The 19,657-nt window shown below is 43.8% G+C and overlaps 1 protein-coding gene across 1 annotated transcript in view; it reads left to right on the plus strand.

Moving 5' to 3' along the window:
- The first annotated feature begins 467 nt into the window (after positions 1 to 467).
- The window catches only part of LRRC20 (leucine rich repeat containing 20), a 77,189-nt gene continuing 57,999 nt past the window's right edge, over positions 468 to 19,657 (plus strand). The window contains exons 1-2 of the mRNA XM_083364835.1: positions 468 to 679; positions 5,870 to 5,996. Coding sequence (XP_083220961.1) covers positions 5,915 to 5,996 — 82 coding nt within the window. The 5' untranslated portion in view covers positions 468 to 679; positions 5,870 to 5,914. The remainder of the gene's footprint in view (positions 680 to 5,869; positions 5,997 to 19,657) is intronic.

Genomic DNA, 19,657 nt, shown 5'->3' on the forward strand with positions numbered 1-19,657 from the left:
TTTTGATGCATGCCGATTGGTGTACATTCAAAGTGACAATAAAGTTATCGTTATCATTTTCTTCCAAGATGCTCTCCCCTCCCCTCCGACCGCGCCCATCCTGGTGGTCTCCCATTGGAATGCCAAAACAGGCCGCCGACGACCGGTCAAGGTAGAACAAGGGGGTCTTCAAACTCGGCCCTTTTATGACTTGTGGACTTCAGCTCCCAGAATTCCTCAGCCTGGCTGAGGAATTCTGGGAGTTGAAGTCCACAAGTCACAAAGGGGGCGAGTTTGAAGACCCCCCCTGAGGTAGAAGAAGTTGACTAAAGCGATTTCCCTCCCCGTTTGGTGGGGAAGGCCCGAGCTTTGCCTTTTAAAATCCCCGCGCGGGACCGCGCAGAGGCGCACGGTCACCCACGAGAGAGGGCGCTCGTTCGGTCCGGCTTGGCTTTTCCCCCGGCCGCGGCTTCAAGCGCTTGACGATTGGTCCCGGCTTCAGGGCCGTTCTCCGTCCGACTCGTCGGGAGAGCTTTTCATTCCCCCACCCCTTCGGTCTGGCCTGCGGATTTCAACCGAGGCCCAGCTGCTCCCGTCCTTTCCCCCCATGGCTGGGGGAGGCGAGCCGAGAGCGCGGGGGTCGCAGGTGCGCCACTCTCCAGCTGCCCAGGGCGGAAGAAAAGCCTGCTGTGCATTTGCGGTAAGCGTGGAAACACACACACACACACACACAAAAAGCAACCGCCCAGGTGGGAGAAAGCAAAGACCCGCCACCTTCATTGCACTTCGGAAAGCCTGGTCTGGGGAGGGGGCGCAGAGGATGGAGGCTGCCCCTCTCCCCGCGCAAAAAGCCGCTCGTTTGCAACCAGGCAAAACGGACTGGAGAAGGGAGGACAACGTGTCAGCCTTCCCGGAGTTGGGGAAAGAGAAGGGTGACGCACAACTGGAACTTCCGGTAGTGGTGCGAAGCTCTGTTGAGTTCCAGCACGTACAATAATAATAATAATAATTTCATTTCTATAGAGTGGCTGTGGTGTTGCTTCCCCCTGCGTCAGGGGTCTTCAAACTTGGCCCTTTTATGACTTGTGGACTTCAACTCCCAGAATTCCTCAGCCAGCTTTGCTGGCTGAGGAATTCTGGGAGTTGAAGTCCACAAGTCATAAAAGGGCCAAGTTTGAAGACCCCTGCCCTGCGTGGTGGACAGCTCAGTCTGGATTTCTCTGCGGGTGGCTTGTCTTTCTGCTCAGGCTGGCTTGTGTTGAGCGAGGATGTTCTCTTTGTTGTGCTTAGCTGCGTTTTACTCTCTCTCTCTCTCTCTCTCTCTCTCTCTCTCTCTCTCTCTCTCTCTCTCTCTCTCTCTCTCTCTCTCTCTCTCTCAAAACGCTGAGCCTCAAATGAATGGCAAAAGCTGGACCTTTACCGTAGGCGAAAAGGTGGTTGGCTAAGTTTTATTTCAGTGCACCGTGCAAACACAGGTTGTGCTGAGGCTTCTAGTATTGCACTGGATTTAATGCAGGATTCTTAAAAAAAATGGTTTGTCAGCTATAAATTTGCTGAAGTAATCACATCTGGCCTGAATTGTATAATACAGAATGCTGTAAAACGTGGTCTGTTAACAACAGGTAGTCCTTAGCTTAAAACAGTTCATACGACTGTTTTTCACACTTAAGACCATTGCAGCATCCCCTTGGTCATGTGATTAAAATTTGGCTGCTTGGCAGCTGACTCATGATGGTTACAGTGTCCCAGGATCATGTGATCACTTTTTGCAGCCTTCTGACAAGCAGTAAACGGGGAAGACAGATTTACTTAGCAACCATGTACTAACTTAACTCATTGATTCACTTAACACCTGTGGTCGTAAAATGGGGCAAAACTCATTTAACAAATGTCTCAGCAACAGAAAATTGGGGCTTGATTATGACTATTTGTACATCCTAGACTAGTCTAGCATAGGATAATAAACCAACTATGACATCACAGCTGTTGCTATGTTCTTCCCAACAGATTCAGCTATCATGAGCAATGAAACTGTCTACTTGTGGCAGTGTTTCCCAACCTTGGCAACTTGAAAGTGTGTGGACTTCAACTCCCAAAATTTCCCAGCCAACTAGGGGATTCTGGGAGTTGAAGTTCACACTTGTTCAGGTTGGAAGGTTAAGAAACACTGACTGATGCCATACTAACTTCAACTGTTATGACTGTCCAGATATATTTGGAGAGCACACAATTATGGATGTGTGTTATGCTTCCTTGAAGAAGGTTGATTCAGAAATAGCACAGCTGTTAGCACTAGTTGCTTCCCCCCCCTCCAATCCTAAATACTGTATACATTTGCCTTTTCCAATTACTAGGTGGCAGTAACGATATACAAAAAAAAAACTTTAACAGATTTGTGCCATCAAGTGGTCATCTGGGCATAATTCAGCTCAGTTATTATTTGCACCTATGTCCATGAATTAATCTGGTTCACTTTTGTCACCTGTAATTCCTGGCCATATACAAACTCATTAAATAATACTGGTCCAAAATACAGATCTTTATGGGACACCTGTACAAAACTGGGTACATTTATTCTCATTGACTGCTTTGATTTTTTTTCATGCATTTTGCAGAGCAGGCAATATGTTTTCTTCAGCAGCTTTGAGGATGAACTTTGTCAAACAGGGTTTGAAAAGTGATGTTTATAATGCCTGTAGGAACAGTAGCTTTGAATAGTGATTCTTTTTCCAGAAAACCCACTTTATTATTCCTTTCCCAATATATTCAGGTTAAGTGTTAAATTGTTCTGAACTTTCTGTACCCTGCCTCAGTCCTTTCACATTCAAAAAATATGAAGTTAGATTGGCCTTTGTATAAATGTTGAAAACATAGATGACAATTTTAAAACAAGATTACAGAGTTTAGATAAAAGATCAGTAATTACACATTTGTTAAGAAGCCTCTAGTGCAGAGATCCCCAACTTTGGCAACTTTACGACTTGTGGACTTCAACTCCCAGAATTCCTCAGCCAGCTTGGCTGGCTGAGGAATTCTGGGAATTGAAGTCCACAGGTCTTAAATTTGCCAAGGTTGGAGACCTGCAGGGGTGTCAAACTGCCGGCCCGTGGGCCGGATGTGTCACAATGAAACCGTGCCCATCCCATTGCTGGCAATGGGAAAAAAATCACGATGCATCGTGACATGTCACGTGACGTGAGTTTGAAGTCATGACATTTAAGTGGATTACCACATAACCACATGTCTGACTTCGACCTTTTTTGCAACAGTTGTTAAAAAACTCCACTGTTAAATGAATCCATTATTTGCCAGAAACCAGAAGGAAACGCCACTTTTCAGGAAAAACACCACAAATTGTAGTCACATGACCACAAGGTGCTGCAAACAGCCATAAATATGGGCTAGTTGCCAGCTGCTCCAAATGCAGTCTTGTGATTATCTGGGTGGGGGTGGGGAGGAGGGTTTGCTGTTGGAACATTAAATCTGGGTCAAATTAGCTTTTTCAGGATCTGTTGTAACTTTGAAGTGCCTGGTTGTAAGTCAAGGACTACCTGTTTATTTTTTTCTCCAAACCAGTTTACACATCTTACATCTCCCTCCCTTTTTTCCTATTAAGAAACTCCAGATATTGTAATCTTGCCTTAGGAGTAGTTCTGTCTCTTGATCTTTGCATTGATCACTGCTACAACTTTTCCAGGTCTCCATTGTAAATCATTGGTGGCCTCCAAATTAATGCAATAAAACAATTACAAGTAATGTGTAATTATGTAGTTGTCAATTTAAAACAATTAGAAGTAATGTGTAATTATGTAGTTGTCAACTAGTGGCCAAAGTTACAACGGGTGCTGAAAAATGTGACTTATGTTTTTTCACACTGATGACCATTGCAGCTTCCCCATGGTCACATGATCAAATTCAGATGCTGGGCAACTGACTCATATTTATGGCGATTGCAGTGTCCCGGGGTCACGTGATCTCCTTTTGCAACCTTCTGACCCAGCAAAGTCAATGGGGAAGTCAGATTCACTTAACCCTGTTACTAGCTTTACAACTGCAGTGATTCACTTAACAACTATGGTCAGAAAGGTCCTAAAATGGGTCAAAACTCACTTAACAACTTTCTCACTTAGCAACAGAAATGGTCTTAATTATGGACATAGCTTGAGGACTGCCTGTAGGTTTTTTCTGTATTATCCTAATCAACTAAAATGCATCTTGTGAGGTGCTACAATATACTCTGCTTTTTTCTCTGATATATATGTACATGCACAAATTGGTTCCTTGGTACTGTGTTGGTCAGGGGTCTTCAAACTTGGCCCTTTTATGACTTGTGGACTTCAACTCCCAGAATTCCTCAGCCGGTGTGTCTGGCTGAGGAATTCTGGGAGTTGAAGTCCACAAGTCATAAAAGGGCCAGGTATGAAGACCCCTGATGTTGGTTGTCTCAGATTCAGACCTACAGTTATGTAGCTGATGACCTGGGCAAGGGCTAATGCTGCCAACTTTGTGGTGAGTATACACTCAAAGCTTGCTCCAGTGAATCATGGGTGCTCCATCACTGGAGGTTTTTAAGAGGAGAATAGGCAGTCACTTGTCTGAAATGGTATATAGGTTCTCTTGCTTGAGCAGGGGGCTGTACTAGAAGACCTCCAATCAAGGACGCGTTTGAGAGAATTCAGGTTTGATGGCTTTGAACAGGCAACAATATATACTGTAGGTTTTTGGCTTCCATCTTAGAAAAATCTGCCAGAGTCTTTGGAAATGACTCAGCTTCCATTCTGAAATGAAATAGCAGCTTCTGTTCTGTGGATCTGGAGTGCCACAGGTATGTGGAAGGTAATTTATTGACTTTGTTTGCTTATAAAAGGAGCTTTGGCCTTGGTTTCTGATTCCGGCTTGTTCATTTAAAAATAAAAACCAGCCAGAAATGCTGAATCATATATCACCATGGCTAATGTTGTCTAATGTTGTTTCTTTCCACAGCCATTGTGATTGAATCATATTTTACTTCCCACATCTATACATGTTTAAGTGGTTAGGGTTAGGAGACAGAATGAAAGACATTAAAGTGAAGAGGCACTTTAACAAGCAATCCAAAAATAAAGGGATTTCCTATTAATGAATGTTCCTGATAAACTACAATAACCTCTATAAACAGAGGCTTTAGTACAGGGGTCTTCAAACTTGGCCCTTTTATGACTTGTGGACTTCAACTCCCAGAATCCATCAGCCAGGTACGCTGGCTAAGGAATTCTGGGAGTTGAAGTCCACAAGTCATAAAAGGGCCAAGTTTGAAGACCCCTCCTTTAGTATATAAGCTTTTTCCAAATTTACTTTCTTTTGAACATTCATGTTTGCGTACACGTGCCCATCCTGATGGAGAGCTGCATTCAAAGATGTACCTGCTTATTGAATTTGTTTCTCTGTAAATGTCCAGCTCATAGGAAGAAACAACCTGTTGCTCCTTCAGGGCTGTTAATCGGTTAAACATGAGCAGAACTCAGTGAATTTTGAGTACTGTGCACACTGATATTTTTTTCTTTCAGATGAGCTGCTTTCGGGACTTAAAAACTTGGTTGTTTGAATTGTCTGGCCTGGACGGAGGGATTTTAAATTTTAAATTATTTTAATTAAATCAAATCAAATTAAATTAAATTAATTTTAAAATTTTAATTTTTACTGTTATTATTAATTGTGGGCTTGTACTAATTTCATTTCATTTTATTCTCTTTTTTGTACTGTTTTAACTGCCCTGTGAACCGCCCTGAGTCCTTCGGGAATAGGGCGGTATATAAATTCAACTAATAAATAAATAAATAAATAAATAACCCTTTGTGGAGTATTAGCACTGTGGAGCCTGTTTTGATTGTTTTGTATTTTGTTTGCTTAGCTGTAGGACCTTCCTGAAAGGATTTATGTGACTGGATATACCTGCATGGAGAAAAAAATGGGTGAAGCTGTTGCCAGAGTAGCTAAGAAGGTGAATGAAACAGTTGAAAATCAAGCAGATTCTCTGGGTAAGTTAACCACCGTTGTTGTTTTTTTCTAGAACGTAGGATGCTATTACAGGTAGTCCTTCACTTATGACCAGAACTGAGCGTGAACTTTCTGTTGCTAAGTGAGACATTGGTTAAGTGAATTTTGCCACCTTTCTTGCCACAGTTGTTAAGTAAATCATTCCATTTGCTAAGTTAGTAACCTGGTTGTTAAGTGAATCTGGCTTCCCCTTTGACGATGCTTGTCAGAAGGTTGCAAAAGGAGATCACATGACAACCCCCCCCCCGGGGACACGGCAACAGTCATAAATATGAGCTAGTTGTCAAGCATCTGAATTTTGATCCTGTGAGAATAGGGATGCCGCAATGGTCGTAAGTGTGAAAATGGTCATAAGTCACTTTTTCAGTGCTGCTGTAACTTCGAACGGTCACTAAATGAAGTGTTGTAAGTTGAGGACTACCTGTATTTTCTTCAATGTATAATCATAATCATTGTATAATCACTGTATAATCATTATCTCTGTTATTGGTGTGGGATTATTTTTTTTTGTATGTCACCATTAAAAATAATTTTTAAAAAGAAAATTAAAATGCTTTGAAGGGGCCCAGAAAGCCTAATAGCAACGAATGTAGCAACTTAAATTACAAATGTATTTTGGCAGGTTTGTCCTGTAAATAATCTTGTTGCTACATTTTGCACCAGCTATACAACTTCCAGGTTGTCTCCAAAGGCAGCCCATATTACCCCCTATTACCCCCCGTAGATAGGGCGTGCAACTTGGGGGTCCTTCTAGATTCACAGCTCTCTTTAGAAGAGCATATTGGAGCTGTGACTAGGGGGGCCTTTGCCCTGGTTTGCCTGGTGCGCCAGTTGCGACCCTATCTGGACTGGGATGCCTTGCGTACAGTCACTCATGCGCTCGTGACCTCTCGTCTAGACTACTGTAATGCTCTCTACATGGGGCTGCCCTTGAAGTCCACTCGGAGGCTCCAACTGGTGCAGAATGCAGCCGCGCGAGTTGTGCTGGGAGTCTCCCGATACTCCCATGTTACACCTTTGCTCCGCGAGCTGCATTGGCTGCCGGTTGTCCTCTAGGTGAGATTCAAGGTGTTGGTTATGACTTACAAAGCCCTACATGGCATGGGTCCGGATTACCTACGGCAACACCTGCGGCCGGCATCAACTTCCCTCCGTCCAGTGCGCTCCCACAGAGAGGGCCTCCTCAGGGTGCCTCCGATCAAAGAATGTCGATTGGTGGCCCCCAGGGGGAGGGCGTTCTCTGTGGGCGCGCCAGACCTGTGGAACCGCTTGCCGGTTGAGCTCCGGATGGCCCCCAACCTTCGCTCCTTCCGGCACGATCTAAAAACTTATTTATTCGAGCAGTCTGACCTGGTTTGATGGGTTAGGGTTGGGGTTTTAATATGTTTTTAATTACTGTTTTAAACTTGGGCATAATATTTAATCGTTTTTTAACTTTTGTATTTCATTTTTATATTTATTGTCCTGTACACCACCCTGAGTCCTTCGGGAGAAGGGTGGTATAAAAATATAATAAATATATATATAAATATATATAAAGTATGTCACAATAGTCTAATTGAGGGGTCTCCAATCTTGACCGCTTGAAGACTTGTGGACTTCAGTTCCCAGAATTCCTCAGCCAGCCATGCTGGCTGTGGAATTCTGGGAGTTGAAGTCCACAAGTCCTCAAGCGGCCAAGTTTGGAGACCCCTGGTCTAATTGGTGGTCACGCATGAGTACTGATGTCACAGACCATCTGTGAGAACTGCACAGCCATTTCCTGGGTCAAGATAGTATTATAGGGGTGCGCAGAAGTCTACTCACCACTAGGAACTCATTCATCGTGGGTATTGATCTCAGCTTGTTTTATTCAGATCTGCACCAGGTCCTTATTAATTTCAGACACTTGCCCAGGACTTCTACATCATTGGGGTGTAGGAATAGCTAAGAATTTAGTGTACTAACTAATAGAAAATGGAGATTTTAAACTAAAAGTCCAGGTACATTACTGTTGCTTAAACCAGAGAGGATGCTAAGCTATAATGACTTTTGTTATATTTTGGCTTAATATGGGTGGTAAATTCATCTCATGATTTGCAGACCAGTGCAGGTGGTTTAGCGTGTTGAATAAACAACCTTTAATTCAACTCTGGTTAAACAAACCAGTAATTATAAATAACCATTCTAACTATAGGTAGTCCTTGCCTATGACCACTCAAAGTTGTGATGGACCATCACCCTCCTATCCATGTTTGTGAGCTTTTTAAATTAATATATTTGGCTAATGCCTGGATGTTTCCTTGGCCCAATTCAGTAGGATTTTTCTTATGTGCTTATTTATTTTATATAGTGCTTTCGCTGTCACTTCCTCGGATATCTCTTTTATCTCCACAATTTATTTTAGAGGTAGGATGGGCTGTGAGAATCTGTAATCTTTATTTTTATTTTTAATTTGTATTTATTTTATTGTAACTTATTTGACTGAGCTACCCAGAGTCATTTAAGAATCAAGCAACATGCACGTTTATTGAATGATAAATAATGAAAATTCAATAGGTGGATTAAAATGCCAAATCCAGTCTAAATGTCCGTGCAACCTACCATAATAATATTATCTTTTACCAATAGATTCTGCAGAATTTAAAAAATGATCCTAAATTACTGAAGGAAATTAACCATTAAGTTGTGAATGTTTTATCAATTTTATGGCTTCTTAAATGATCAGAGCTGACATCTGGGGAAAAAGCACATCTGTTTTTAAAGAATTGTAGGCAAGTACTATGTTCCACCCCCCCACCCCCCCAATGTTCTAAAGCATCTTTTTTGGAATTGAATTCAAAGTAATATACAGTTTGGATAGTATCCCATTTAGCAGTGTATCTCTGAATACTAATTGCTGGGAATATAGCCAACCGAGTGCTATTTTTAAGTCGGGTATGACTGTCTAGAAATGTAAATTAATATGTCTAATACGTTCACTTGGTTATACTGGTTGTCCTCAATTTATAACCAATTGTTCCTCTGTGCCTGAAGTTACGGCTGTTGCAGGGCCCCCAAAGACACACGATCAAAATTTGGGGGTTTGGCAGCCTGCCCACGCTTATGATTCCTGGGACACTGCATCTCTCCCCTCCATCTCCCTCCCCGCCTGATCTATGCCCTTTTGACCCCCCTGCACAGCAGCGCTTGGCAGCAACAGAGGCTCTGGGATTGAAGTAGAGATGTGGGCAGTGGTGGGATTCAAATATGAGAACAACCGGTTCTCTGCGTGGATGCCACTTCCAGAAGTCCATTCTGAGCCTGGGAAAGAAAAAAATTAGCTACCGGTTCTGCCAAAGTGGTGCGAACTGGCTGAATCCCACCACTGGGTGTGGGTCAGTGGGTTGGGATTATTTCAGCCTCAGTGCCAGCACTGCCACTGATGGGTGCCACTGTGTAGGGCAACCAAAAGGGGTTAGAAGGGGTGGGAAGAGATAGACAATGCAGGGAACTGCCTTGGTCAGATGGGGGGAGCGGTGAGGTTTCCTGGGTGTGGTAGCTTTGTGCTGCACTGCTGGGCCAGGCTGCGGTAGCTGAGGTTCCCCGGAGTGGCTGAGTCTTTGTGCAGTACTGCAGCGGCCCTCCCTCCAAATTGTGTGCAGCCTGGACTGCCCCACCCCCAAAGGCACCCCTGCACGCCCTATCTGGGACATCTTCTGCTTCACAATCTACAATTCTCGTTTAACAATGGGGATTAATGAGTGCTGGCATTGTGGTCACTAAGTGAGGCATTCTCCTGACACCTTGCTTTATGATTGCATCGCTTAGTGACTAACGCTTCAGTCCCAATTGTGGTCATAGGTTGAGGACTACTTGTATTTCAGATTTGCGAGGGGTCATCCTCGACTTATGACTATATTGGAGTCTACCTATTACAACATTAACTCACTGCAACAGTGGCGGATACCTGTAGCTCGGGTGTAGGAGGAGGGTGAAGGTTCATCCTCCAAGCATGTGGGTTACCAGGCTAGGTGACATCTTCAGTGGAGTTTAGGGGGGATGTCAGTGTCAATTTTCTTCTGTTTCTGGTCAGTAGGTGGTCAGTAGATCTTGTGGTGGGTCAGGTGTGGGTGTGTCAAGTGAGGGTCTTGTGCTGGGTCTTGTGATAGGTTAAATCAGGTGAGGGTCATTGGGAGGTGAACCGCTGGTTGTGGGAGTCTTGCGTGGGATGGTTGAGGGTCAGTGCTGTCTCTGGTTGGCTGGGCAGTTGATTTGGATTCTGAGGGGTTCGTAGGCTTGGTTGTAGGTCGGCGTGTCTTTTCATGGAATTGCTTGTGGAGGGCCAGGCTTCGATGAACTTCACGAGCGTGGCGGGTGGTAGCGTGGCCGATGATTTTGGTGTTGCTCCAATCCAATTGGTCTTGTTTGGTGTCAGTGTGGGTAGAGATTAAGGATTTGGGATTGTGGTGTTTGACCGCCAGCCAGGATTCGTGGATCCTGTTTTTTAATTGACGTGACATTTGTCCCACGTAGAATTGTCCCACATAGTCATTGCAGTTATTAAGGCAGGCAGCCATATGACCACCTCATTCGACGGCCACCATGAATGAAGTGAAAGAGCTGGTTGCTGAAAAAGGGCAGGCAGTTCCCCTCTGGGCACAGAACAGGCAGGCTGGGCTGGAGAAGCGAAGCCCCGGATCCTGATGAACCCCAACTTCTTTCTCCGGTCTGGCATGCCGGCTCCCCTCCCCCTTAGGTGACAGAAGGGTAGGAAATCTTTCTAGTCCACAATGTGAAAGGAAGGTGGTGCACACTGTGGAGAAATCTCCCAAGGAGAGCAGATAATAATAATAATCCTTACTGATTAGCCCGTGGGCCATATCAAGGCGCAGAGTTCCAAACACATGTTATACTAAAATGCAGTAAAAGCAATTTAGAATGGAATTAGTTAAACTATAATTTAGGATAAAATAGAAATAAAATTCAATTTAAAATGAAATTTTGGGATAAAATACATTTTTACAATGAAATTGGAATCATATATGGCAATTTAAGATATAGATAGATAAAATATGATAAAATTATATTTCACTATCACCCCTACCGTTTACCCCAATCAGTCTCACATATGCCGATCTCAGCCGAACCATTTTGCTCAGGTGCTGTGCTGTGTTAAATGTAATTTTCAAATTCTGGCTGCACATAAGATAGGTTATTTTGATATGGGGGTCCCAATGAGTCATTCGTTTAGTGTATAGGCCAAGGTGCCTGTCTCTCACCCTCTTATACGGGCAGCAGTGAAATAGGATGTGAGCCAGGTCCTCAACCTCTGCCGCTCCTTAGTGTTTCCCTGTTCATTTTCTGAGAAAGCCAGCAGTTAAAATTGCAAATGGCAACCACACACGATCATGGAGAGCTTGTCAACCTGTTCTAAGTGTGAATTGGTTGCCAAGAGCTCTGGTCGCAATCACATGACTGCAGAGGTGCTGCAACATTCGTAACTTTGGGTACCAGTCGCAAGTCCCTTCGTTCAATGCCGTCATAATTTCAAATGCTTGTTAAATGAACTGATTTGAGAGATGGCCAATACTTTCAAAACGAGTCTTTAGATCCCCTCCTTTGTAAGCTTCAAAAGTGCTACAGAATTAGTTGCTCTCAGAGTTGATTGAAAACAAACAGGAGTTATTCTGCTTGGAACTCCAGAAGGTGGAGTAGTTTCCCAGTAAATCAGGAAGCATATTGTAAACTTGGGCAAGAAAAATACCAACATTGAAGCTGGCTTGAAGATGCAATTATATCCTAGTCTCTCTGCTTTTTGATATTTTTCTATTGAATATTTCATTTAGAAATGTAAGGATTATGAGCACTTTCAAAGTTTTCTTCATTGCATAACATAATAGGTTCTCTTTCTCTCTCTCACACACACACGCACACACACACACAGAGAGAGAGAGAGAGAGAGAGAGAGAGAGAGAGAGAGAGAGAGAGAGAGAGAGAATGTTCTGGGCAAATCTTAGATTTAGTTGAGGAGCCAGTCAAAATTATTCAAAGTCAAAGCATCCTCTCACTTTTACTCTTGAGAAACAGCTGGTGAGCCCACCGCCCAAAATGAACACCATAAGGAAGCAAAACCCTTGTAGGATTACCACTGAAAGCATCCTTAAGTAGAGTAGTCCTTGACTTATGACCACTATTCGGACCACAATTTCTGTTACTAAGCAAGGTGGTTATTAAGCGAGTTGGGCTCAGTTTAATGACCTTTTTTTTGCCATGTTTCTTAAGTGACTCACGCGGTGGTTAAGCAAATCTGGCTTCCTCCCTTGAGTTTTTTTGTCGGAAGCCATTTGGGAAGATTGTAAATGGCAACCGTGTGATCCCAGGATGCTGCAACTGTTCTAAATACATGCCAGTTGCCAAGCACCCAAATTTTGATCACATGACCGTGGGGATGCTGCAACGTGTGTACGTGCAAAGACCGTTCATAAGTCACTTTTTTTCCCACTGCCGCTGCAGCTTTGCTAAATGAATGGCTACAAGTCAGGGATTACCTATATCCATGGTGGCGAACCTATGGCACGCATGCCACAGGTGGCACGCAGAGCCCTCTCTGTGGGCACGTGTGCCGTCACCCCAGTCCTAGGCCTTCAGCTGTGTTTTATAAAAGCTTTTCGCCCTAGGCTTCTGCTGCTGTGTGCAAAAAGAAAAAAAAAGGTTCGTTCAATCAATCAATTTCAACTTCTCCTGGGGAAAAAAAAAATCTCACAAAGTTGGAATTGATTGATTGAACTTTTTAGTCCCACCCAGTCTGCCGTTACCACTGCAGCCACGCCCACCCAATAGGCCACACCCACCCAGTACCTACCCATACATAAATGGGTTTTGGGTTGCAGTTTGGGCACTCGGTCTCTAAAAGGTTCGCCATCACTGACCTATATTCTGAAGTATTCAATGTTTACTACTGAAAGGGCAGCTAACGTTACTCCAAAGACCCAGGGCACTACTAGAGACACTGAATTCCCCTCATGGAATTCAGGCAGTCTGGATCGCTGCATAATTAATTAGCTAGCTTAATTGATGTACTTTGTCTATGGAATCATAAAAATATCAGAAGCCTTTCTGAGATGGTAGAGAGAAGAAAAAGGCTTCTGAGTCCATATTGCAATTATACAGAGGACTATAGTAATTTTTTTTTAATCCCATTTATATCCCGCCCTTCTCTGAAGACTCAGGGTGGCTTACAATCTAAGCACAAATCAATGTGCTTAGCAACAGCCTTCATTCTATGTATATGCCTGCTTATTAGGGCTTTGCCCCCCCCCCAAGCGGCATTATTACAAAGTCAGCTTATTGCCCCCAACAATCTGGGTCCTCATTTTACCTACCTGGGAAGGATGGAAGGCTGAGTCAACCTTGAGCCTGGTGGGACTTGAACCTGCACTAATTGCAGGCAGCTGGTGTTACTTAAGGAGGCATTAGCCCACTGCTCCACCAAGGCTCTTTAATTGATAGGGACGGCATGGTGACTCAGTAGTTAAGATATTGGGCTTGTTGGCTGGAAACCTAGCAGCCCGCGTTCGAGCACCGAGCACCGTGCGACAGGGTGAGCTCCCCTTGTCTCCCTATCTCCTGCCAACCTAGCAGTTCGAAAGCATGCAAATGCAAGTAGATAAATAGGTACCATTTCAGTGGGAAGGTAACAGCACTCTGTTGCGTCATGCTGGCCATGTGACCGTGGAAATGTCTTCGGACAGCACTGGCTCAATGGCCTTAAAATGGAGATGAGCACCACCCCCGCAATAGTCAGCAACAACTAGTGGAGTAAAATTCATAGAGGCTCCTTGCAGTGAATTGATATTAGAATGGGTTGGACAATGTGCTTATTGGTACAACGAAGTTTTGTAGTAACTTGAAATGATAGAAAAATGTTTTATGGATTTTTTTTTATAAAGGATGGGATGTGTAATGCTTAACTTACTGTATAGGGGGCGAAGAGTTATTAAATCTGTTTATCTTTGTGATGAACGTTGGAGTTGTAATTACCAACCGTGCAGATTTCGTAAAGTTCTGATATCCAAATATATACTGCTCAAAAAAATAAAGGGAACACAAGATAAGACATCCTACTATTAAATACAGTACATTGTGTTGTTTAAGTGTTCCCTTTATTTTTTTGAGCAGTATATTTCCTTCCTATTCCTTCCCAAGAAAGGTTGAAAAAGAAAGGAAATCCCTGTTTTCTGTAGCTCTGGAATAAAACCGATATGTAGGAAGATAAATGCCAGGGTAAATCTCGTGACAGGTGGTTCAGTCAATGTCTCTGCCCACGAGCTGCTCAGATCACGTTATGGGAAAACGTCCAACGGCAACGCTGAAGCATTTGCAAAACCATAAATAATTGCACACGTTTCTTTGCCTGAGCTGCCACTTTGGAGGGCCCCAAGCAAATATGTAACAAGCAAGAAGAGAATGGTCATCAGATGAAGATTCAGATTGGAAGGGAAAACAGAAACACGGTAATAAAACGAGTGCTTATGGTGACCAAGGCAAGTGCACAAAATTAAGCGTGTGCGCGCCCGCGTGTGTGCAGGTTAAAACCTGACACTGAAAGTTGGACTTGGGAGAAACACGATAGAAAAGGGTATTGATGCTTTGAACTTTGGCGTTGAAGAAGATTCCTAGGAATACCACAAACAGCCAAGAGAACGACAGATGGATTCTGCCTACAGTACAGGGAGCTGAGTGGCTGATGTTACTGAAAGAAAACAGGCAGTGGTGTTGGGTAAAAAAAGACAGAGGTGTTATTGATGACTCCAGCCACAGCCACACACATTAGCCGGTGAAATATTGAACAGTGGGAGAAAGATGCTGTTGAGGATGGATAAGTAACGAAGCAGCAGAGCGCAGTGGATCAATTCAGCTGCTCGCTTTCCAAGAGGGCTTAGAAAAACAGATTTTTTTCTCTCTCTTCCTTCTGCTCCTGCTCCTCCTTTTCCCTTTAATATAGGAAAGGCTAGGTGCAGGAAGCCTAGATAAAGCAAATTATTATTATTATTATTATTTAGTGTATGATGAGAACATGACAGAAGAGAAGTAGACAAACACACACAGTCGATGTAATGCTAAATTAAACTTCTATGGGGGTATCACAGTAGACTCAGAACTGGATGTCCAGTTCAGCTATCCAGGAGATTGCCTCTGATGTTGCTTTGTGCAGATCTTCTAGGGTAGGGAACCAGAGAATGCACTTTTGGGGCAATATTGCACAATATATTTAATAGTTTGCTTATCAGCTCCACACTCGCAACAAGGGGAATCTTTCCATCCCCACTGATAAAGGGCAGAGGGCACTTCTTCCAATATCACACCTAATTCTAAAAAAAAGCAAAAGCAAAAGCAAAAAGTAAAGCAAAGCTTCCCAGAGAAAAAATTAACAGAGCCCAGTTAATTACGTTTAGCAACTATATGTATAAGAGCCGTAAAAGAGATTAAAATAATTAAGGAGCTTCAAGGAAGCTCTGTAAAGAAATGTGTACTTTTTAAAAGTTGAGCTTGTAATTACGTACACAAAGGTTCCCCCGCACATGCGTGCTAGTCGTCTCCAACTCTAGGGGCCGGTGCTCATCTCCGTTTCAAAGCCGAAGAGCCAGCGCTTGTCCGAGGATGTCTCCGTGGTCATGTGGCCGGAATGACTAGACGCCAAAGGCGCACAGAACGCTGTTACCTCCACACCGTAGTGGTCCCTATTTTTCTACTTGCATTTTTACATGCTTTCGAACTGCTAGGTTGGCAGAAGCTGGGACGAGTAACAGGCGCTCACTGTTACGCGGCACTCGGGATTCGACCCGCCAAACTGCTGACCATCTGATCGACAAGCTCAGCATCCTAAGGACATAAAATTACTATATAGCAGAAGTATAAGCAAAAATTATTTTCTTGTTTTGCATTGTAACAGTAAAGCGATAATTAGTATTATTGGTAGAAGAACACTGGGCTTGTTTGGATTAGTTTCTGTCCCTTTTTCAAGTTCCAGCACAAGGCAACTTATGTATATGCTCCAGAATTTAAAATCTAGGCCTTTTCCTGAGTTACTGCACCAATCTCTTGCTGGTGTATTGGGAAGCAGTTGAATGCTTTCTACGTAATATTCTCTCTAGCTCAGGAATCCCCAACCCCTGGTCCATGGACCGGTACTGGGCCACGGCATGCCAGCAACCGGGCCGCACAAACAAGCAAAGCCCCATCCACTGGATGCAGGCAGCACACAAGACCATGTACCCTCCGGTCCACGGAAAAACCTCTCTCCACGGAACCGGTCCCTGGTGCCCAAAAGGTTGGGGACCTCTGCTGTAACCTGTGACTCTCTGATTTCTAACTTGCCAATCTAACCCTTTTATCACCCCCTTGATTTTCTCAAGAAGAGAGTCAGAGAGGTGATTCTGGAGAAGGCATGCATAGAGTGTTAGTAAAGCATGGATTAACCCTGGGAATGGAAGAAGAAATTTACAAAGAAACTGAAGGAAACTTAAAGTGACCCCACCTCGCTTGACTCTCTGGTGTAAGAGAAGGAAGGAAGAGAAACTCTAACAGGCTTTCAAGAGTCTTATTACTGTAAAGGTAAAGGTAAAGGTTCCCCCGCACATGCGTGCTAGTCGTTTCCGACTCTAGGGGCCGGTGCTCATCTCCGTTTCATAGCCGAAGAGCCAGCGCTTGTCCGAGGACGTCTCCGTGGTCATGTGGCCGGCATGACTAGACGCCAAAGGCGCACGGAACGCTGTTACCTTCCCACCGTAGTGGTCCCTATTTTTCTACTTGCATTTTTACGTGCTTTCGAACTGCTAGGTGGGCAGAAGCTGGGACGAGTAACAGGCGCTCACTCTGTTCCGCGGCACTCGGGATTCGACCCGCCAAACTGCCGACCTTCCAATCGACAAGTTCAGCGTCCTAACCCACTGAGCCACCGCGTCCCTCTTATTACTGTAGTCTACATCAATAAATGTAGGGACACGGTGGCTCAGTGGGTTAGGACGCTGAGCTTGTCGATCAGAAGGTCGGCACTTTGGCGGGTCAAATCTCGAGTGCTGCGTTAACAGAGTGAGCGCCTGTTACTCGTCCCAGCTTCTGCCAACCTAGCAGTTCGAAAGCACATCAAAATGCAAGTAGAAAAATAGGGACCACTACGGTGGGAAGGTAACAGCGTTCCGTGCACCTTTGGCGTCTAGTCATGCCAGCCACATGACCATGGAGACGTCCTTGGACAAGCGCTGGCTCTTCGGCTTTGAAACGGAGATGAGCACCGGTCCCTAGAGTCAGAAACGACTAGCACGCATGTGCAGGGGAACCTTTACCTTTTTACATCAATAAAGTAATTTTCCAATATTTATTGTGGAGTCAGTTTCTTGACCTGGTCTACCTCAAAGGGTTGAAACATATCTACTGTATGAAGGCAAGCAGAATCCATTTAGCTTAAAAGAAGCACGCAATCTGTTCTAATGTTCCTAACCAGCAGGAACAGAAACCACAGTTCCCTCATCCTGCCAGGTCACTACAGCATAATGTGGTGGCTCATGACTCCAACATTAAATAATAGATAATTGTTTTGCAAAGAATTGGGCATCAGAAAAGGAGAAACACCTGGAAACCGAGCTTTGCAAATTATATTCTTGTATAAGCCCTTTCTCTTCTAACACCTCTGAATTCTTCCATTGTTCTACTTAAAATTATTAACTGCAGCACTGGGTGAGAATGGATCTGGGGAGTGTTAGCTGCACTTTTCCATTAGATTTTGAAACAAATTGAATTCAGCTGGCTGATCTCTGGTGCTGCGTGATCAGCAGTCAGTGTTAATTCAGTTGAAGTCTCCAGGATTATACAGCATAAATTTCCCAATTTCAGCTGGGAAAGTACGTCTATTTAGAGCAGACATGTCAAACACAAGGCCCGGGGGCCGGATCCGGCCCGCGAAGTGGTTTCATGTGGCCCGCGAAGCCATCCTGGAAACAGTGAGGGAATGGCCCCCACTGCCTTGGCCCTGGCCCAGAGACCCTCCTCCTGCCAGAGACCCTCAGATCTGTCCCACTCCTGCCCAGACCCCCATAGGCACCCTTGAGGCGAACGATGTAGAGCTGGCCACGCCCACCCAGTAGGCCATACACACTCTAGCCACGCCCGCCCACCCAGTAGGCCACGCCCACCCAGGCCACACCCACCCGGCCCCCTGAGGGCAACTGCAATGCTGATGTGGCCCTCAATGAAATTGAGTTTGACACCCCTGATTTAGAGCAAAACAAAAGCAAAGTTGCTAAGGAATTTGACATTTTGACAAATTGGCTATCAACAGATGCCAAGAGATACACTCCATCTCTGTCATTTAAAAGACAACCCAAAGCCACTATGCCAGGGGTCTTCAAATTTGGCAACTTTAAGACTTGCGGACTTCAACTCCCAGAATTCCTCAGCCAGTTCTGGCTGCCAAGTTTGAAGACCCCTGCACTTTGCATTTCCCAACCAGCAAACTTCACACACACACCCTCTTCCCTGATGATATTACAGAGCTTACAAATAAAACAGGAAAACAGTTAAGCTCAGAGAAAATGGAATATATAAAACGTAGCCTATTCAAACAGAAAATTAAGTGATATAAACAGAAGATCATGTAATAATTTATAATATGACATAGGGTTCCATATATTAGCAGAGGAGAGCTATGCACTAAGAACCACAAGTGATCTGAATTAAAAATGTAGATAAGAATCACTAAATGTTATACTTCTATGAGCACTGTTGAATGTTAAAGCTATTCTGTAGGAAATATTTTAAACAGTACTGTTTTTCAGGTCTAGTTCATTTACTAGACCTGTACATTTACAGGTGACTAAAATAAAAGCTAAGTGGATGTATACTAAGTCACAGTGTGTGAATTAAAAAAAATATATCTAGAAATTATATAGATATAAATATAGATAGTTGAAGATTAAAGCTATTGTATAGGAAATAGTAGCTAACTGGGTTTACTTATCCCAGTGATATTTCATCAGTGTTTATTTGTTATGGCTTACTACAGGGATTGTCCAACTGTGGATCATGATCAAACATCACAGATTTTCCAAGTGTTTCTACATTTGTTTCTCTAAAAGCCCATCTGGGCTTCTAAGAATTCTGTTTCTAATCTGTTCTTTGAATTCATTTCTTTGACTGTACAGCCAACAATCCTCTTCTAAGATCTGGTTCTTAAGATCAGGAACCCAAAGCTCAATGTGCTTTTCCTGAAATTGCTAGGACCAAATTGTGATTGAGAGTCAATTTGTTGTGTGCAGAGAAGATAAAAGATACTGTATTGAGCCCATTGATGCTAAAATGAGAGCTGGCACCGTGAACATAACTGAGCACCGTTCATTAGTTTTTATTCATAGGGAGGAACACAGTCTCATTTATCATTCTAGGGCAGGGGTAGGCAACCTTGGCTCTTTTATGACTCGTGGACTTCAACTCCCAGAATTCCTAAGCCAGCGCTGAGGAATTCTGGGAGTTGAAGTCCACAAGTCATAAAAGGGCCAAGTTTGAAGACCCCTGGTACAGGTGTTTGCCATTGCTGCCTTGTGGAGGAAAAATGAGGGCTATCTCAGTCTAGCCTTATTTGTGGGTTTCCTCTTGGTTTTTCCATCCAAATACTAATCAGATCCAG

The sequence above is a fragment of the Vipera ursinii genome (genome assembly GCF_947247035.1).
Source record: "Vipera ursinii genome assembly, chromosome: 5".
Classification (NCBI taxonomy): domain Eukaryota; kingdom Metazoa; phylum Chordata; class Lepidosauria; order Squamata; family Viperidae; genus Vipera; species Vipera ursinii.